The following is a 22,636-nucleotide window of genomic DNA, read 5'->3' on the forward strand; positions in this document are numbered from 1 at the left end:
GTTCAACGTAAACCCTATGTCACTGTAGTTTTTCAAGGGATTCAAAAGGAAAACTAAATTTCTAATTTCTCCCACTTCCTGATTAAATTTTTCTCAGGTTTTTTGCCTGCCTTATGAGTTCTGTTATACTCACAGGCACCATTCAAACAGTTTTAGAAACTTCAGAGTGTTTTCTATCCAAATCTACTTATAATATGCATATTCTATTTTCTGGGCCAGAGTAGTAACCTCTTTAAATTGGGTACGTTTTTTATCCGGCCGTGAAAATACTGCCCCCTAGCCCCAACAGGTTTTAACCATTAGTGGTGGACCCAAGATCATCGTCTAGGGGCAACTTCACCCTACACTGTAAAGCACACTCCATCCACTGGTGCATCCCAAGACCTCAGAAGAGGATACTGTAACTCAAACTGACTTCATACACTAGTCATTTGAAAAGCATTACAATAACAAACCAACACCTGTCGTTCAGTTTGTGATCAGCATGTCATGTTTTTGCAATGAGAGAGCAGTTACTGTTACCGTTTTCCTCAATCACCTCAACTTCGAGCTGCTCACAGTAGGAAATACTTTTAATCATAGTCAGAGTATAATGATAAACACTTACAGTACCAGAGGCACAGTGTGAGAGGTTTTTTTTCTTTGAAAAGCTCACACACAATAAGAAACGTGATGTATTAGTCCTTTGTCTTTCTGTGCTGTCATTTTTAGGCCCTCGCCAGAGGAGGCCCTGAAGTGGGGGGAATGCTTTGATTCGCTGCTGGCTCACAAATGTACGTTTTTCAATGCACAAAGATCCTAATGTCTTTATTTATTTTTTAGTTAAAGGTGCTACACATAGTATTTTTTATTTATTTTTCATTGTAATTTCAGAAAATGTCCATAAAATGTATTTGCCGTTAATAGTGGAATGATAGTATTTCACAGTATTACTTCCCCGCCAGTGTTGCGATTGGCTGTGATATTTGCCTGTTGATTTCTCCCGCCGGAGCGGCATCTGTTGTCACAAAGGGAAAGACGTTCTGACTTTTGTGGCTGTGTTATCTGGTGGCAATAGCTCTGTCATTTCCTGGTTGCAAAAATTCTACATTGATTTTACAGCGATTTAGATGGTACAATGATTCCCTACACTATTCAGTGCTTGTTTTCTCACAAACTGAAATTGAGCGAACAGTGTAGAATTTTAGCAAGCAGAAAATGAGAGATTTCCACTAGATAACACAGCCACAAAGTCAGAACCGCTTTCCCATTTTGGCAAAAGATGCCTGTCATCAATAGACGAATATCACAGGTTTTGTTGTGGAATTGTTAGACATTACCTGTTAGATACTGCTGCACTGTCAGATCTAGAAGCATAAGCATTTCACTATACTCGCAATAACATCTGCTAACCATGTGTATGTGACCAATCAAATTTGATTTGATTACAAAACTGTAAGTATTACTGTGAATCACTATCATCCCACTATTAGTGCCAGCTACGTTATGGACATTTTCTGAAATGACAATGCAAAAATAAATGTGCATCACCTTTAACTTTTGTTTAGGTAATGTATATTTTCCAAGGGAGCCATGCAAAAAATACATTGGTCTCAAAATGACTGTGTAAATGAATGAATTTGACCATTTTAAAATATACAATTGCAATGTGAATACAGCAAGCATAAGAACACAGTCAACAGACTTATTTCCATTGTGCTCCTGTATGCTGATACATCTAAAAACACAACATTTTGATATATACTATTTAATAACACAATATTTAATACAAAAACACTATATAATATGATATATTGTCTTGGACAGATGGAGTGGCAGTCTTCCAAAGGTTCCTGCAGACAGAGTACAGTGAGGAGAACTTGGACTTCTGGTTGGCCTGTGAGAAGTACAGAAAAATCAAATCCCAGTTCAAAATGGCCTCCCGAGCAAAACAAATCTTCTCAGAATACATGTCCATACAGTCCTGTAAAGAGGTAAAGCCAATACACAGTACACACACCATGGTTCATCTTTAGAGTAATACTTTAGTGATGCTGTTACTATTTGAGCAGTTTGAGTTTTTGTGAGAAAGAGTGTTACAGATAAGATCTATTGTTCTTATTTATACCATTTAGAGATACAAAATGGAGTAGGGTGAAGTTGCCCCTAGGTGCTGATCTTGGGTCAGATATGTATATATAAAACTATATATATATAGTGCATTCGGAGTATTCAGACCCCATGATTTTTTCCACATTTTGTTACGTTACAGCCGTATTCTAAAATTGATTGAATAGTTTTTTCTACACATCTTACCACATAATGAAAAAGCAAAAACAGGTTTTAGAAATTTTTGCTAAGTTATTAAAAATAAATAGCTGAAACATTACATTTACATAAGTATTCAGACCCTTTACTCAGTACATTGTTGAAGCACCTTTGGCAGTGATTACAGCCTCGAGTCTTCTTTGCACTCCATTGTTCTCTGCAGATTCTCTCAAGTTTTTTTAGGTTGGATCGGGAGCATTGCTACACAGCTATTTTTAGGTCTCTCCAGAGATGTTCGATTGGGTTCAAGTCCGAGCTCTGGCTGGGCCACTCAAGGGCATTCAGAGACTTGTCCCGAAGCCACTCCTGCATTGTCTAAGCTGTGTGCTGAGGGTTGTTTCCTGTTGGAAGGTGAACTTTTGCCCAAGTCTGAGGTCCTGAGCCCTCTGGAGCAGGTTTTCATCAAGGATCTCTCTATACTTTTCTCTGTTCATTTTTCCCTCGATCCTGACTAGTCTCCTAGTCCCTGACGCTGAAAATCATTCCCACAGCATGATGCTGCCACCACCATGCTTCACCGTAGGGATGGTGCCATGTTTCCTCCAGATGTGACGCTTGGCATACACGCCAAAGAGCATACATGCCAATCTTGGTTTCATCAGACCAGAGAATCTTGTTTCTCCATGGTCTTAGAGTCTTTAGCTGCCTTCTGGCAAACTCCAAGCGGGCTGTCATGTGCCTTTTACTGAGGAGTGGCTTCTGTCTGGCCACTCTACAATAAAGGCCTGATTGGTGAAGTGCTGCAGAGATGGTCGTCTTTCTGGAAGATTCTCCCATCGCCACAGAGGAACTCTGGAGCTCTGTCAGAGTGACCATGGGGTTCTTGGTCACCTCACTGTCACCGCCTTTCCAAAGAATGTCCAATCAATTGAAAATACCACAGGTGGACTCGAATCAAGTTGTAGATACATCTCAAGGATGATCAATGGAAGCAGGATGTACCTGAGCTCAATTTCAAGTCTAATAGCAAAGGGTCTGAATGCGTAGGTTAATAAGGTATGTGTTGTTTTTTTTTTTATACATTTGCAAAAATTTATAAAAAACAGTTTTTGCTTTGTCATTGTGGGGTATTGTGAGTAGATCGAGAAAGAAAAATATTTATTTAATCCATTTTAGAATAAGGTTGTTACGTAACTAAATGTGAATAAAGTAAAGGGGTCTGAATACTTTCTGAATGCACTGTGTATATAAATACAGTACTAGTCAAAAGTTGACACACCTACTCATTCAAGGGTTTTTCTTTATTTTTACTATTTTCTACATTGTAGAATAATAGTGAAGACATCAGAACTATGAAAGAGCACAAATGGTATCATGTAGTAACCAAAAAAGTGTTAAACAAAGGAAAATATATTTTATATTTGAGATTCTTCAAATAGCCACCCTTTGCCTTGATGACAGCTTTGCACACTCTTGGGATTCTCTCAACCATCTTCATGAGGTAGTCACCTGAAATGCATTTCAATTAACAGGTGTGCCTTGTAAAAAGCTAATTCGTGGAATTTCCCACAGCCTTTCCTGTGGCTCAGTTGGTAGAGCATGGTGTTTGCAACGCCAGGGTTGTGGGTTCAATTCCCACGGGGGGCCAGTACAAAAAAAACAACAAAAAAAAATGTATGAAATGTATGCATTCACAACTGTAAGTCGCTCTGGATAAGAGTGTCTGCTAAATGACTAAAATGTAAATTAATGTATTTCTTTCATAATGTGTTTGAGCCAATCAGTTGTGTTGTGACAAGGTAGGGGTGGCTCAGTTGGTAGAGCATGGTGTTTGCAATGGTGTTTGCAACGCCAGGGTTGTGGGTTCGATTCCCACGGGGGGCCAGTACGAGAAAAAAAAATGTATGAAATGAAGTGAAATGTATGCATTCACTACTGTAAGTCGCTCTGGATAAGAGCGTCTGCTAAATGACTAAAATGTAAAAATGTAAGTCCATATTATGGCAAGAACAGATCAAATAAGCAAAGAGAAATGACAGTCCATGATTACTTTAAGACATAAAGGTCAGTCAATCTGGAAAATTTCAAGAAATGTTAAAGTTTCTTCAAGTGCAGTCACAAAAACCATCAAGCTGCAGAGGACAAATTCATTACAGTTAACTGCACCTCAGATTGCAGCCCAAATAAATGCTTCAGAGTTCATCTCAACATAAACTGTGGAAGGGACTGCGTGAATCAGGCCTTCATGGTTGAAATGCTGCAAATAAACTACTACTAAAGGACACCAATAAGAAGAATAGACTTGCTTGGGCCAAGAAACACGAAAAATGGACATAAGATGGGTGGAAATCTGTCCTTTGGTCTGATGAGTCCAAATTTGAGATTTTTGGTTCCAACCACCGTGTCTTTGCGAGATGTAGAGTAGGTGAACAGATGATCTCTGCATGTGTGGTTCCAGCCGTGAAGCAAGGAGGTGGTGTGATGGTGTTGGGGTGCTTTGCTGGTGAACTTTTTTGGTTTCTACATGATTCCATATGTGTTATTTCATAGTTTTGATGTCTTCACTATTATTCTACAATGTAGAAAATAGTAAAAATATAGAAAAACCCTTGAAGGAGTAGGTGTGTCCAAACTTTTAACTGGTACTGTGTGTATATATACACCTACTATCGGTTTTGATTCAGAAAATGTGTACTTTTCCACCTAAAACAATTATTTCATATTTTTTGTGGCTGACTGCAACAGCAGATATGGGTAATAACTGTGCATGTGTGCTCTCATGAGGCAAACTCTTACAGGCTGACTACACTGCTTGCGTCGAGTGCGCGAGCGTTGCAAAATAAATGTAGAAATATATATTATTCAATTATTGCACCCACACTGCTCACGTGCGCCAATGAGCATCTGCGTTGCTAAGGGCTAAAATAGAAGTCAGTTCTATTTGTGATGCAGATCGTGCTGCAAGTCCTGCCTCTCCCATCTCCTCATTTGTTTATAGAAGCAGGTACCCAAGTGCCATTTCCTCATTGGTTATACCCACGTGGGTGACTGAAAGACGAACGAGGTCGATGGCGGTAATGCACCTAATTTATGAAAGTTGCCAATCGCAATATAAAATCCAGAGAAGAAAAAGCCTGGTAGGAGAGTTGACTAGAAACGATTCGGTTGACCGTTTTTGTGTGTGGATTAATTGTTGGAGTAGAGGACCTTGTGCATTTCAGGTAAAATAACAACTCAATGTTTATATCCCAGGACAAATTAGCTAGCAACAGCAAGCTAGCTAAATAGGACAAATTAGCTAGCAAGTGCAAACTAGCTAGCTAAATTGCCATAAATGTTTTATGCTTTTTGACCTGTCCCCAAATTAATGTAATTGTTTCAGAGTTTGTTTTGATATTTTAACCTGCATGTCGTGATCGCGTTTGGTTTGGGGGGACAAAATAAATGTATGCACAATGGCGCACGCGCAGCCAGTTTGGATTCCGTGTGAGTTTTATGGGGGAGAAGGAGCTGGCGCAGAAGTTAAAACCAGTTAGCCTCAAGTTATTTCTGAAAAGTGAAAATCCGAAGAGATGGTATCAAGAGCAAGGTGGAGTTCGGTCCCTGGCTGCAAGAAATCTAGGGAAGAAGACACAAAATGTCACTGTTTTTCATAGATGGCTCGTAGCAATGAAAAAGAACTGTAAATTCGATGTAAACACTCCTACAGCCAATCTTGCCAAACTACGTGTGTGTAGTAGCCTTGCATTTCATTGACTACGAAAGAGATATACAATCGGAAATGGGGAAAAAACACCAACCTCAGACACAACGGTTCCTTCTCTATTCTGCATTGTTGTATTCGGCGCATTTGACAAATAACATTTGATTTGTATTCCCATGCACTGGATATGGTACCGTGCCAAATTACAATAGGCGCTTATGAGAAAAGTTTCAAAGTGAGCATCTGGAGGTTGGTAATCTAATCATTGCAGTTTGAGTTGATCTTATTGTGTTGTAACCATTGCACCATATAATGTAGATATGGCCTGGATGCTCTACCGGTTAGCATGTGTGGCCTATCTTTATGACAAGGGGTTTGAAGAGATGAGACAGTAATTGTGTCACCTAACATTGCAGAATAGACAGAATAAAATGTAAGGTTGTTGCATTTTAATTACTTGTCTACTCGCTTATTTCATAATCAGAATCTCCAATGTCTGATGTGTGCGCTAGCCATGGTTTATTTTCATTTAACATTTCATGCTTTGAACAACTGTATATATCATGTTTTAGGGAAAACCTAGATGCAGACAGTGTCAAAGTAACAAACGTTCATTACTAGAACAGGGGGCAGGCAAAACGACAGGTCAAGAAGGGCAGGCAGAGGTCAGTAAATCCAGATCAGAATCTAAAAGGCACAGGACGGCAGGCAGAATGGTCAAAACCGGGAAAACTTGAAAACAAGAACTAGGAAAAAGACAGGAGCAAGGGGGAAAATGCTGGTAAGCTTGACGAACGAAACGAACTGGCAAGTGAAACAGAGAACACAGGTTTTACACAGGGGATAATGAGGGGAGATGGTGGGGGGTGGAGACAAGCACAAAGACAGGTGAAACAGATCAGGGTGTGACAGTTTTGCAATGCGTGAACTACATGGCCCCAGGTAGGCCTATTTGGTTGCATGTAGTCTGGTCTATTGTGTATTCGTAACCTCCACCTCCCCTGTCGATAGTGGCCATGAGTATCCTAACAATATAATTACTTTTAGCCCCATGGCCATAAAACATTCATTAGATATTATAAACATGGTATCACATTATACTTGTGTTAGGATGGAAGTTTTGCTATGTCAATACACATAAGAAGAATAATTTGGCATATAACCCATACTATAAAAACGATCAATTCCTTTCACGTTTAGAATTGTATATATAACGAACTACCATTGTGTCACAAATAACTGTGAGGTCAATGAGCCCAACTCACTCGCCGATTCTGGCCTCAATAGATTGGTCTTCAAAGAACCAAGCAACAGCAAGCTCCTCTGGCACCCATGTGAGTTGATGTTGTCAACTGGATATTTTCACACATTTTCCTGATGTGTTGCCTAGCCATGGCATATCAGCATGACAACATTTCAGGCAACTGTATAGCCAACTGACATTTACTCCTGAGGTACTGACCTGTTGCACCATCTACAACCACTGTGATTAATATGTGAACATCCTGGTCATCTATAAATGTTTGAAAATCATTTTAGAACAATCTGGCATAAATGGCAATGTACTCTTATCTCCACCCGGCACAGCCAGAAGAGGACTGGCCACCCCTCACAGCCTTGTTCCTCTCTAGGTTTCTGTTATTCTAGGGAGTTTTTCCTAGCCACCGCCCATCTACATATTCATTGCTTGCTGTTTGTGGTTTTAGGCTGGATTTCTGTATAGCCCTTATGCTGATGTAAAAAGGCTGTTATAAATACTTTTGATTGATTGATTGTGTGGAATACCTTGGCCCAAGATCCACCTGGGGTATATGATTGCCCATAGTCTGGTGTGTTTATTTGTATTTATTTATTTTTGCAGTCACAGTACCTAAACTGACACACAACACACACACACACACACACACACAATACAGTGCATTCTGAAAATATGCAGACCCCTTCCCTTTTTCCACATTTTGTTACATTACAGCCTTATTCAAAAATGGAGTACATTTAAAAAAAAATACTCAATCTACACACAATACCCCAAAATGACAGATTTGTTTGCAAATGTATTAAAAATGAAAAAAACAGGTTTTCAGACCTTTTGCTATGAGACTGGAAATCGAGCTCAGTTGCATCCTGTTACCATTGATCATCCTTGAGATGTTTCTACAACTTGATTGGAGTCCACCTGTGGTCAATTCAATCGATTGGACATGATTTGGAAAGGCACCCACCTGTCTATATAAGGTCCCACAGTTGGCAGTGCATGTCAGAGCAAAAACCAAGCCATGTGGTCGAAGAAATTGTTTGTAGAGCTCCGAGAAAGGATTGTGTTGAGGCACAGATCTGGGGAAGGGTACCAAAACATTTCTGCAGAATTGAAGGTCCCCAAAAACATAGTGGCCTCCATCATTCTTAAATGGAAGAAGTTTGGAACCACCAAGACACTTCCTAGATCTGGCCGACTGGGCAAACTGAGCAATCGGGGGAGAAAGGCCTTTCTCAGGTAGGTGACCAAGAACCCGATGGTCACTCTGACAGAGCTCCAGAGTTCCTCTGTGGAGATGTGAGAACTTTCCAGAAGGACAACAACCTCTGCAGCACTCCACCAATCAGGCTTTTATGACAGAGTGGCAAGACGGAAGCTACTCCTTAGTAAAAGGCACATGACAGCCCGCTTGGAGTTTTTTTTAAAAGGCACCTAAAGGACTCTCAGACCATGAGAAACAACATTCTCTGGTCTGATGAAACCAAGATTGAACTCTTTGGCCTGAATGCCAAGCATCACGTCTGGAAGAAACCTGGAACCATCCCTACGGTGAAGCATGGTGGTGGCAGCATCATGCTGTGGGGATGTTTTTCAGCGGCAGGGACTGGGAGACTAGTCAGAATCGAGGGAAAGTTGAACGGAGCAAAATACAAAGAGATCCTTGATGAAAACCTGCTCCAGAGCACTTTGGACCTCAGCCAAGACAACGCAGGAGTGGCTTCGAGACAAGTCTCTGAATGTCCTTGAGAGGCCTAGCCAGAGCCTGGACTTGAACCCGATCAAACATCTCTGGAGAGACCTGGAAGTAGTTGTGCAGCCAAAGGTGCTTCAACAAAGTACTGAGTAAAGGGGCTGAATACTTATGTAAATGTGATATTTCCGTTTTTTTGATTTTGAATAAATTTGCAAGAATTTCTAGAAAATGTTTTTTACTTTGTCATTACTGTGTATTGTGTGTAGATTGATTAATACATGTAATCCATTTTAGAATAAGGTTGTAACAAATGGTGGAAAAAGTCAAGGGATCTGAATACTTTTCGAATGGACTCTACCTGTAACTTTGGCTATTCACAAGTCCTTGGAGTCTTCCACTTCCTTAAAACCAGTGTAGACCCCATAAGGCGATAGATATTTGGCTCGGATGGCATTTACCACGCAGGATGGGACTGGAACCCCGACTCCTGGACCCAGCGTCTTACCACAGAGGCCTTACCACGGAGGACACACCATAGTGCCCTCCAAGCAGCACGTTAAGATATGGCAGCCCTTTTTGGCTTAGAGGTGAAAGAAACACACACATATTATAGGCAAGGTGCTGGCTAGCGGAGTAGAACGCTTGAAAAATTAAAGGGAGAGCCGCACACTCTAGGAGCTCAGATGTAATAATTTAATAACCAATGTTTCAACAGACAAGATGTCTTCATCAGGGTATAAGGACAAACACTGTGGGATGACTAGTTTATATAGTGTCAAAGGACACACACAGGTGTCTGTAATCATTGGCGGGTGTGGCCTGATATCATTGGTTAATTCTAAAAATAACATACCAAAAACATGAAAGGATAGCATATGATCATAGATACAATTTGTCTACATAGGCCTTCAAACATTTACAATAGCAAAATCACAATAATCACAAGAATGGCTTCAGATCAAAGTCTACGTTAAGACCGAAGGGAGCAAGGGTCTTTAAATTAAAGATCCAGGCAGCCTCTCATTTTAACAATAAATTGTCGAGGTCACCCCCTCTCCTAGGGAGGGTGACCTGTTCGATGCTGATATAATGTAGGGATGAAATCGAGTGGTTTGGCTTATCTTTCACATGAAGATGGGTAACACAACCTGCAACCCACCCTGATCCAAAGTAATTATTTTTAATGGAGCATAATCCATAATCACATATCAATAAAGCATGTTGCCAATTCCTGTTGTGTTCTGTTTTTTCTATTTTTGTTTTTCTGTCTTCTGTTGGGGCTGGGGGGTATTATATTGTTTGCTGTCATTATCTGTCTGTTTTGTAAAACTGAAAATTCATAAACAAAATATAAAAAGTACCATTCAACGATACATCAGCATCCCTCCAGTAGTTTTCTTCATCACTCGCAAGTATTTCGTTGTCAGACATGTTTGTAGGTTGTTGTTTACTTCTTAAAACTAATCTGTAACACCATGCTACTGTCTTCACTTTTCCTCAGAAAAAAAACTAGCCTCTGATTGTGAATAAGGGCCTTACGTGCAGTTTTTATGTAAAGGGATTCCTCCACGAAAGCGCACATACACAGTTACCCATCTCTGCTGTTGCAGTCTGCCACATAAAATTAATGATATAAAATAATCGCAATCGTTTTAGGTGGAAAACTACACATTTTCTGATAGGGGAAAAAGGCAAACGCCACCTACCTAGTTTCAGTGTATGGAATCACTTGGGAAATGTTGGATTTTAGGTACGCTTCCCCTTTAATAGACCAATAAGAAAGAGTTCCAAACCTCTCTGCCAATAACGGAGTTTTCCATTTTCCCCTCCCCACTCAGACCACTCCCAGACAATTATTGCTTAAGAAATTGCTCTTGCTAAGAAGCTATTTTTGTTTCTTGACTATTTTGAATGAAAACAAATCACAGTAAGGTACAGTATTTAACTCTTACCCAGAAATGATTTGATAGTGAGAAAAACAGCTGCATTGATCCTTTAAATCTAGAATCCTTAGTTACGCCATCCATTTTTGGATGTATAAATTAGTGATATATAAGAGCTTAGTTCAATTGTTGTACCAAAATAAATGCTTTTTTTACTCCAATGTTTGTAAACAATGTACATGTGAACAAACACTGTATAGCCTCAAAACATGGTTAAAATTATAATTTTGATATGATGGATGGTCAGTCTATGCATTTGAGAGTGGTTACATTTCTCCAGGCTTGTCCCTCAGCTTTTTACCAAAACAGAGGTGGGGTAACCAATTTGTTATATTCTACAAAAATCAATGTATACATACCATTAATTTATAAGTCCAAAAATATATGTAGCTACTGCAGATCCCTTTTTAAGAGCCTCCTTCTAATAACAGGTGAATCTGGACTCCTACACCCGAGAGGTCACCAAGGAGAACCTGCAGAGCACCTCGGCATTGACCTTTGACCTGGCCCAGAACAGGATCTATGGCCTCATGGAGAAAGACCCGTACCCTCGCTTCCTGCACTCGGACCTCTACAGGGACTTGACCAACCAAAAGAGGTTCAACGCCACGGTGCCAGATCTGCCCTGAGTTGGAAGAGAGATTGAGGACATTGGATGACTTGGAGCCCTGGTTCGTGTTCATTAGAGGGATGGACATTGGAGAGCTGTGCCCAGGTGACATTCACGTTGTCTAAATTGGTTTAGACAATGGTTTGGTACTATTTTTGTCAGTGTTATATTTACCTCATCTGATTCTCCATGGGCATTTTCCCAACCTGGTTCTGTGGTCATTGGTTTCTGACGAGTTAATAAACTTTTTTTTTTGGAACAAATACAGCTCCCATATCCTCATGGGCCTTCCTGTTTGTGGCATAGCACAAACCTTCACTGCCTTCTATTTCTGTGTGTAACACAGGCAGATTTCTGACACTTCACTATTCCAAAGACTATAAGATGCTATACACTAGATCTAGGAGGTGTTCAACATAGCCAAGAGGCCATCCAGTGTATGCAATCCACAAACATGGTGCAATGAAATCCCCCACCCCCCAAAAAAATTATACAAGCAATCCTATATGATCTTTTAATATTTCAACATTCGAAGCTCTACAAGGTGGTTGCCCCTGCTTACAGAAAACCTTGACCATCAGCATTCAGATTCTAAGTGCAACATGAATGTTTTATGTACAGTGCCTTCAGAAACTATTCACACAACCTTTTCCTCATTTGAGATTAAAATTTATTTAATTGTAATTTTTTTGTCAACGATTTACACAATACTCGAACATATGTACAAAAATATATATAAATATAAAAGGAAAATTAAACACTAATATATCTTGATTAGTATTCAACCCCCTGGGTCAATACCTGTTAGAATCACCTTTGGAAGTGATTACAGCTGTGAGCCGTTCTGGGTAAGTCTCTAAGAGCTAAGAGCTTTCTACACCTAGATTGTGGAACATTTGCCATTCTTTACAAAAGTAGACAATCTCTGTCAAATTGTTTATTGATCATTGCTAGACAAACATTTTCAGGTCTTGCCATAGATTTCATCATATTTTAAGTCAAAACCGTAACTCAGCCACTCAGGAACTTTCACGATCTTCTTGGTAAGCAACTCCAGTGTAGATTTTGCCTTCTGTTTTAGGTTATTGTCCTGCTGAAAGGTGAATTCATAGCCCAGTATTTGATGGAAAGCGAACCAGGTTTTCCCTTGGAAATTTTGCCTGTGCTTAGCTCAAACTCCCCAGTCCTTAACAAATACAAGCATACCCATAACATGATGCAGCCACAACTATAGAGTTGAAGTCAGAAGTTTACATACACCTTAGCTAAATCCGTTTGAACTCAGTTTCTTTTCACAATTCCTGACGTTTAATCCTAGTAAAAATTCCCTGTCTTAGGTCAGTTAGGATAACCACTTTATTTTAAGAATGTGAAATGTCAGAATAATAGTAGAGAGAATGATTTATTTCAGCTTTTATTTCTTTCATCACATTCCCAGTGGGTCAAAAGTTTACATACACTCAATTAGTACTTGTCAGCATTGCCTTTAAATTGTTTAACTTGGGTCAAACACTTTGGGTAGCCTTCCACAAGCTTCCCACAATAAGTTGGGTGAATTTTGGCCCATTCCCCCTGACAGAGCTGGTGTAACTGAGTCAGGTTTGTAGGCCTCCTTGCTTGCACACGCTTTTTTAGTTCTAACCACACATTTTCTATAGGTTGAGGTCAGGGCTTTGTGATAGCCACTCCAATACCTTGACTTTGTTGTCCTTAATCCATTTTGCCACAACTTTGGAAGTATGCTTGAGGTCATTGTCCATTTAGAAGACCCATTTGCTACGATCTTTGTCCCCATGTGCAGTTGCAAACCATAGTCTGGCTTTTTTTATGGCAGTTTTGGAGCAGTGGCTTCTTCCTTGCTGAGCAGCCTTTCAGGTTATGTCGATATACGACTTGTTTTACTGTGGATATAGATATATTTGTACCCGTTTCCTCCAGCATCTTCACATGGTCCTTTGCTGTTGTTCTGGGATTGATTTGCACTTTTCACACTAAAGTACGTTCATCTCTAGGAGACAGAATGCGTCTCCTTCCTGAGCGGTATGACGGCTGCGTGGTCCCATGGTTTTTATACTTGCGCACTATTGTTTGTACAGATGAACGTGGTACCTTCATGCATTTGGAAATTGCTCCCAAGGATGATCCAGAGTTGTGGAGGTCTACAATTTTGTTTCTTGGCTGATTTCTTTTGATTTTCCCATGATGTCAAGCAAAGAGGCACTGAGTTTGAACGTCGGCCTTGAAATACATCCACAGGTACACCTCCAATTGACTCAAATGATGTCAATTAGCCTATCAGAAGCTTCTAAAGCCATGACATAATTTTCTGGAATTTTCCAAGCTGTTTAAAGGCACAGTCAACTTAGTATATGTAAACTTCTGACCCACTGGAATTGTGATACAGTGAGTTATAAGTGAAATAATATGTAAACAATTGTTGGAAAAATTACTTGTGTCATGCACAAAGTAGATGTCCTAACGGACTTGCCAAAATTAGTTTGTTAACATGAAATTTGTGAAGTGGTTTAAAAACGAGTTTTAATGACTCCAACCTAAGTGTATATAAACTTCCGACTTTAACTGTACCTGAAAAAATGGAGAGTGGTACTCAGTAATGTGTTGTACTGGATTTGCCTGAAACATAACACTTTGTATTCAGGACAAACAATTAATTACTCTGCCTCTTTTCTTGCAGTATTACTTTAGTGCCTTGTTGCAAACAGGATGCATGTCTTGTAATATTTTTTATTCTGCACAGACTTCCTTCTTTTCACTCTGTCATTTAGGTTAGTATTGTGGAGTAACTACAATGTTGACCTATCCTTAGTTTTCTCATAATGTGAGAAAACTGAGGATCACAGCCATTAAACTCTGTTTTTTATGTCACCATTGACCTCATTGTGAAATCCCTGAATGTTTTCCTTCCTCTCCAGCAACTAAGTTAGAATGGACTTCTGTGTCTTTGTAGTGACTGGATGTATTGATACACCATCCAAAGTGTAACTAATAACTTCTCCATGCTTAAAGGGATATTCATTTTTATTTTTATTTTTACTTGCTCGACTGAGGGACCTTACAGATAATTGTATGTGTTGTGTACCCAGATCAGGTAGTCATTCAAAAAATCATGTTAACTTCTTTGGGATAGGGGGCAGTATTTTCACGTCCGGATAAAAAAACGTACACGATTTAATCTGGTTACTACTCCTGCCTATAAACTTGAATATGCATATAATTAGTTGATTTGGATAGAAAACACTCTAACGTTTCTAAAACTGTTTGAATGGTATCTGTGAGTATAACAGAACTCATATGGCAGGTCAAAACCTGAGAAGATTCCATACAGGAAGTGCCCTGTCTGACAATTTGTTGTCCTTCTGTTGCATCTCTATCGAAAATACAGCATCTGTGCTGTAACGTGACATTTTCTAAGGCTTCCATTGGCTCTCTAAAGCCGCCAGAAAGTGGAATGGGGTGTCTGCTGTCTCTGGGCAAAGAACAGCAGCAGAATTTGTAAGTGGTCAGCCTGGGGACAGTGAGACTGAGATGCGCGTTCACAAGACTACTCCATTTTTTTCTTTCAGCCTTTGAATGAATACAACGTTGCCCGGTTGGAATATTATCGCTATTTTACGGGAAAAATAGCATAAAATTTGATTTTAAACAGCATTTGACATGCTTGTAATTTTTTGTCACGAAATGCGCTCGCGTGTCACCCTTCGGATAGTGACCTCAAAGCACGAACAAAACGGAGCTAACCAAAACAACATTTGTTGTTGAAGTAGAAGTCCTGGGAGTGCATTCTGACGAAGAACAGCAAAGGTAATCAAATTTTTCTAATAGTAATTCTGAGTTTAGTGAGCCCCAAACTTGGTGGGTGTCAAAATAGCTAGCCGTGATGGCCGAGCTATGTACTCAGTATATTGCAAAATGTGCTTTCGCCGAAAAGCTATTTTAAAATCTGACACCGCGATTGCATAAAGGAGTTCTGTATCTATAATTCTTAAAATAATTGTTATGTATTTTGTGAACGTTTATCATGACTAATTTAGTAAATTCACCGGAAGTTTTCAGAGGGTATGCTAGTTCTGAACATCACATGCTAATGTAAAAAGCTGGTTTTTGATATAAATATGAACTTGATTGAACAAAACATGCATGTATTGTATAACATAATGTCCTAGGAGTGTCATCTGATGAAGATCATCAAAGGTTAGTGCTGCATTTAGCTGTGGTTTGGGTTTATGTGACATATATGCTTGCTTGGAAAATGGCTGTGTGATTATTTGTGTCTATGTACTCTCCTAACATAATCTAATGTTTTGCCTTCGCTGTAAAGCCTTTTTGAAATCGGACAATGTGGTTAGATTAACGAGAGTCTTATCTTTAAAATGGTGTAAAATAGTTGATTGTTTGAGAAAATTGAATTGTGGTATTTCAGTTGGTTTTGTATTTCGCGCCGTGCGATGCCATTGGCTGTAGGCTAGAGGTTCCGCAGGCGGAACGGGGTTCCGCTAGCAGAATGTCTGTCCTCAACAGGTTAAACGCTATTATTGTCTAATAAAATGCATTTGCTGGCACACACCCAGAGAAAATTATTTTAATATAGAGGTGCTGACTAATGGTGAATAAACTGTAAGCTATAAAAAAAGACTGTTTTTAAACGCTATTATTGCACACAGTCCATGCAACTTATGTGACTTGTTAAAACCTCTCTGGAGCATGTGGGACGCTAGCCAGTGAAATAGCAGGGCGGCAAATTCAAAACAACAAAAATCTCATAATTCAAATTTCTCAAACATACAACTATTATATCCCATTTTAAAGATACACTTCTCGTTAATCCAACCACATTTTCCGATTTCAAAAAGGCTTTACGGCGAAAGCATAACATTAGATTATGTTAGGACAGCACCTAAACAAGAAAAACCACACAGCCATTTTCCAAGCAAGGAGAGGCGTCACAAAAACCAGAAATACAGCTAAAATGAATCACTAACCTTTGATGATCTTCATCAGATGGCACTCATAGGACTTCATGTTACACAATACATGTATGTTTTGCTCGATAAAGTTCATATTTATATCCAAAAACTCCATTTTACATTGGCGTGTAATGTTCAGAAAATGTTTGCCTCCCAAAACTTCCGGTGAATGAGCACAACAATTTACAGAAATACTCATCATAAACGTTGATAACATATTCAACAGTTATTTAAAGAATTATAGATACACTTCTCCTTAATGAAACCGCTGTGTCAGATTTCAAAAAAGCTTTACGGCGAAAGCAAATTTTGCAATAATCTGAGTACAGCGTTCAGACATGAAACCAAACTCACCATTTTGTGGAGTCAACAAAACTCAGAAATAATATTATAAATATTCACTTACCTTTGATGATCTATATCAGAATGCACTCCCAAGAATCCCAGGTCCACAATAAAGTCCATCCTTTATGTCCAAATACCTCCTTTTGTTCGCGCGTTCAGTCCACTACTCCAAATGCAGGAAGCGCGCGCAAAGGTCACGACGAAAAGTCAAAAAAGTTATATTTACATTCGTAGAAACATGTCAAACAATGTATAGCATCAATCTTTAGGACGTTTTTAACATAAATCTTCAGTAATATTCCAACTGGACAATTCCAATGTCTTCAGAAAAGAAAAGGAACACAGCTAACTGTCACGTGAGTGCGCGCGATTGAGCTCATGTCATTTTCTCACTCATTAACTTCCAGGCCCTCTTGTTCGCTCCATATTCACAGTAGAAGCATGAAACAACATTCTAAAGACTGTTGACATCTAGTGGAAGCCTTATGAAGTGCAAAATGAACTCTAAGTCACTGTATACTGGATAGGGAATCACTTGAAAAACTACAAACCTCAGATTTCCACACTTCCTGGTTGGATTTTTCTCAGGTTTTTGCCTGCCATATGAGTTCTGTTATACTCACAGACATTATTCAAACAGTTTTAGAAACTTCAGATTGTTTTCTATTCAAATCTACTTATAATATGCATATCCTACCTTCTGAACCTGAGTAGCAGGCAGTTTAATTTGGGCACGCCTTTCATCCGGACGTCAAAATACTGCCCCTTAACCTAGAGAAGTTAATAAAACTTTTACTCATGAACTTATTTAGGGGTTGAACACTTATTGACTCCAGACATTTTTGAAAAACGTAATTACAATTTTGGCATTATGGGGTTATATGTGTAGGGCAGTAACGAAAAGTATCTCAATTTAATCTATTAAAAATTCAGGCTGTAACGCAACAAAATGTGGAAAGAGACAAGGGGTGTGAATATTTTCTGAAGGTACTGTATAAAGGAGAAATAGTAAATTACCCTGTACGTTTTTGTATTATAGTATCTTATATAATAGTAATTGTTTTAGGGAGGCTCATATACTACATACAAGTAACAAACAGCGATAACATGGAAAAGCAATTTGTCATGAATAATTAATCTCATGACATCCACAGCACATATTTGACTTTTAGAGACCCCTAAGGAGAAAAAAATATATCAAGAATATTGATTAGCTCCCAATGTGTTTATTTTAGAGATTTACTGTTTCTTTCCGTGGCCACAGCTCAATCCCCTCTTTCCACTGATATAAAGCTTGGCCTATTTCATAATATAGGGTTTGTGAAAGCGGTGTTTTTCTACACATGAGAGGATCCAGACAAGAAAATTGTCAAAAAATCCTATTTAAAAACCCAAGCCTTTTGAGCTGGCAACTCATACGACCCCATCAAAGAGAAGACTCACAAACATGACAATGTCGTTTGTTTTGCTTTATGGCAGTCGTATAAACTTTGGCACCCACGTCCTTATTCCAAAGATGTCTTCTCACAAAAGTCTGAACCGTTTGCGCTACAAACTAATAGTCACCAACATCAACAGATAAGACTCTCACAAACATTTAGCACTCACACAAGCTTCAGGGGCGTCATCGGAAGTTAACCTGTGAAAATGGCACAACATGAATCGGGTATAAAAAGTGCCATAAACAAAGTGACTAAATATGGGTATAGATGTATAAAAAAAAATGTTTGCTTATATCTCCTACATATAGACCCAGTCGGTATTAGATGGACCGTCGCGGCCCAGCCTGCCTGTGGGGGAAAACAAACTGTGGTAACCTAGGTTACTCTATTGGCTCACAGCAAAAACTTGACCTTTTTCAAACACAGTTTTGTTGTTGTCTGCTTGTTTTAGTCAATTACAAAACTAAATTTAAGAAAAGTACAACATGTATAAAGATAACTTTTCAGCATTGCCTGCTCCATAGCATTCTCACTACTTAGAAAGATGTACTATTGTAGGGCTTCCCTCATGCCCCTTTTCATGACGAAGCTAGCAGCCATGCGAGCGAGCGTGCGTGTGTGTGTGTGTGCTAGCTAGCTACCGACCGGAACATTAAGCAAGCCAAGACCAACAACACAAACAAACTGACTATACAGATACAAGTAGTGGGTGGAGTTACAAACTGACTGTACTAAAGAAGTTAAAAGTCTTACCTGTGATGAAATGTTTTCCACACACATAGCTACGTGTAGCCTACTTGGACACCGAGTCCCCACATTTCCCACTCTCCTACGCTGAATAGCCTGAAGCCACAGGGCTCTTCTCGCAGGCTCTATTTTCCTACATGGGAGCATTGAAAAATCAACAACGAAGTTGACTCTTTTACAATGGGAATATTTGTTTTCCCCAATTTGTGAGCGTGGTCGAGGGGAATTCCTTATTATTACGTGACTATTGACTCGAACTAAAGGACAGACATTTCAAAAACGTATTCCTTTTGATTTATTTTTGGGCTGTTTTGCCATTTATGAATCTGTTATCAATGTGTTTCTATGGGCTATAGCAGTAAAAGTCAAATTCAATATTTTATCAAATAATTGTTTTAAATATTTGTTTTTATACCTACAGGGGTCCTAAAAAGCTTTTTAGCTAAATGATCCATGGTATCTTAAAACAATTCCATATGTTAGCTTAGTAGATAACGCGAACTTAGGCTTAGACCAGACGTTTAAATAAAATGACTGATAAGTGCAGTGACTGTAGATTCTGACCTTGTATCATTTTAATTGTCAGTTCCTATTCAATGGATGCAAAGAGATTTACTGATCGTTTTACTGTATTTCTTAATGTATTGTTGACATTAACTTCAATGCAGTATGACCACAATGTTACTTTAGTTCTCCACCATTATTAGGCAAAATAAAGTACTCTGTGAAATGGCTCTTGCTTTAGACATATAAAAAAAATATATATATATATATATATATTATTTTTTTTAAATGTATGTCGGTCTAATCTTGTTATTGTCATGTCAGACTAGTCTTGTTTTTATAAATACCAAAATACAATAAATTCAAGTATAACATGGCCTCGTATCATTTAATTGCATAAACTGTCAAGCTATTCCACAGCCCAAAGGACACTGGAAGTTGTGGTTAGTGTCCTCACTAAGATTAGAAGGTTCGATCCCAGGTCGAGATGTACTTTAAAGATGGGTCCCGATGCCTCTCTGCTTGGCATTAAGGAGATGGATTGAGGGTAAGTCCCTGTATTAGACTACTGTCCTGTCCAGGGGGTACATCAAGCTGCTAAATGCTACAGAAACAGGAGATAGCCTCCTGCCCTATGGGCCATCTGGCCCGGACAAAGGGCTTTGTAATTGCTACTGCACCTGCATATTGGGCCAGCTGATGGACGTGACTATGTGTACTGTCACCTACAGAACACTAGAGGGCAGTGACAATCCTACAATAGGAATGACTTCAACAAAGACAGTAGATAAATGTGCATCAGTAACTTTCTCACTCATTTACCAAAATAATCTGAAATGCAACCAAAACTAACAGCAAATGCATCCAACAACATTTGTAGAGTCACAAGCTTGATGTAGTCCATGTGTGCTATGAATATGGGACCAAATACTCTACTTTTTATTACTTTAATACACATTTTATCACTTCAAATCCAAAGTGCTGGAAGACAGAGCCACTGTCACTGTCCCAATACTTCTGGAGCTCACTGTATATCCGCCTCAGGTCAAATTTAGGGCCAGCACTATGCAATTGCAATTCACTTGAAAACAATTACTTGAAGGTATTTCTACAAGTTTAGGAAAGACGAGAGGTTTAAATATACATTTACCTGAACTTGAGGACATAAGTTCAAGTAATATTATTTGTAGACAGCACACAAACTGAGGATTGGGTATCCTCCACACCAGTATCCATCTAGCCAACCATTTTCCTGAGATATTGATTTCTCCGCCTGCACCCTACACTCTGGTCTGATGTGGAAACAAGTTCAAGTCAGGACGTGCAGGACACAGAGTTTCCTGTTCAACTGGTGTTTTTTCCCCCGCTGCGGGGGAATAGGTTTTGGCAAACTACACTCTTAGAAAAAAGGGTTCCAAAAGGATTCTTCAGCTGTCCCGATAAGAAAACACTTTTTGGTTCCATGTAAAACCCTCTGTGGAAAGGGTTATACATGGATCCGATAAGGGTTCTACCTGGAACCAAAACTAGTTCTTCAAAGGGTTCTCCTATGAGGAGAGCCGAAGAACCCTTTTAGATTCTAGATAGCACCTAGTGGGGAGTAAACGTAAATGTTCTAGGGGGGTGTACAATCTCTTTTCTTTTTAAATACAACATTTATTGCTCATGATTCCTTGCTGACTGAGTGACTCTTAGGGTGCATCCCAAATGGCACCCTATTCCCTATAAAGTGCACTATGGGTCCTGGTCAAAAGTAGTGCACGACAGGGATAGGATGCCATTTGGAGGACACTACAGACTTGGCTGCGGCTTTATTTATTTATTTATACAATTGTGAAACTCCAAGTTGTAAAACTTCAGGAAACTTTTGTTGATTTCTATGTTTGAGAAGCGAGCAGGAGACAATACAGCAACAATTAAGCAGTGTAGCAATGTTCCTACTGCAACTCTGGGTCCAGCGGAGTAGACTGAACCAAGAGTGGAGTTTTTTTTGTTTGACATACACTGAGTTTTTATAATAGTGTTTCACCTCAAGGATCTATGCTCCAATCTGAAGAACCGACTTCATCCACAACGTTATATTCCATTTTGTTGGACGATACTTTTCCGTGTTCACAGGCTAGACAGAGAAGTATCGCTCAAGTGACATGACTATCATTAATCTGATTATATTTATTTTAAATTAATTATGTTTAATTGTTACTCGATTAAATTAATCATGTAACAACTAACTCATTAGGAATTTGGGGCACCATGGGAAAAGTTGTTTAATAAGTTACTATCTCCCGACTTAAACTCTGAAGATATACAGATATCTTTTACATCAATAAGTCAATTATTACCTCAGTCTCATTTTGAATGTCGCATAATCCGTGGAAACACAAGAACCCCATCCCTTTTGAATATGCAGTACTACACAAATGTATTTAACCTGTCTGGGCTAGGGGCCAGTATTTTCACGGTCGGATGAAAAACATACCCAATTTAAACAGGTTACTACTCTGGCCCAGAAACTAGAATATGTATATTATTAGGAGATTTGGATAGAAAACACTCTGAAGTTTCTAAAACTGTTTGAATGGTGTCTGTGAGTATAACAGAACTCATATGGCAGGCAAAAACCTGAGAAAAATCCAAGCAGGAAGTGGAAAGTCTGAGAACTGTAGTTCTTCTTTTGATTCTCTATCGAAGCTACAGTGTCTGTGGGGTGACGTTGCACTTCCTAAGGCTTCCATTGGCTGTCAACAGCCTTCAGAAAGTGGTTTGAGCATTCTCCTGTCACTGGGCAGAGTATTAGAGCTCAGCTACTGAGTGTACTGCTTGGCAACAAAGGGATTGGATATGCTCGGTCCAGTGAGCGCGCCGTTCCTTATTTTTCTTCTTGAATTAATATGCTATTGTCCGGTTGGAATATTATCGCAATTCTACATTAAAAATACCATAAAGATTGATTTTAAACAGCGTTTGACATGCTTCTAAGTACGGTAATGGAACATTTTGACTTTTCGTCTCTCGTTTCGCGCTCGCACGTTATGCCTTTGGATAAGTGATCTGTACGCACGAACAAAACGGAGGTATTTGGACATAAATATGGATTATTTCGAACAAAAACAATATTTCTTGTGGAAGTAGCAGTCCTGGGAGTGCATTCTGACGAAG

General features: G+C 39.2%; 1 protein-coding gene across 3 annotated transcripts in view; it reads left to right on the plus strand.

The window, feature by feature from the left end:
• Positions 1–12,184, plus strand: part of rgs3b (regulator of G protein signaling 3b) — a 95,760-nt gene extending 83,576 nt beyond the window's left edge. For all 3 annotated transcript variants that reach the window (XM_029722334.1, XM_029722335.1, XM_029722336.1), the window contains 3 exons: positions 712–773; positions 1,807–1,973; positions 11,276–12,184. In XM_029722334.1, the coding sequence (XP_029578194.1) occupies positions 712–773; positions 1,807–1,973; positions 11,276–11,473 (427 nt within the window). In that variant the 3' untranslated portion in view covers positions 11,474–12,184. The remainder of the gene's footprint in view (positions 1–711; positions 774–1,806; positions 1,974–11,275) is intronic.
• Positions 12,185–22,636: the final 10,452 nt, after the last annotated feature.

Source organism: Salmo trutta, chromosome 29 (genome assembly GCF_901001165.1).
Source record: "Salmo trutta chromosome 29, fSalTru1.1, whole genome shotgun sequence".
Taxonomy (NCBI): Eukaryota; Metazoa; Chordata; class Actinopteri; order Salmoniformes; family Salmonidae; genus Salmo; species Salmo trutta.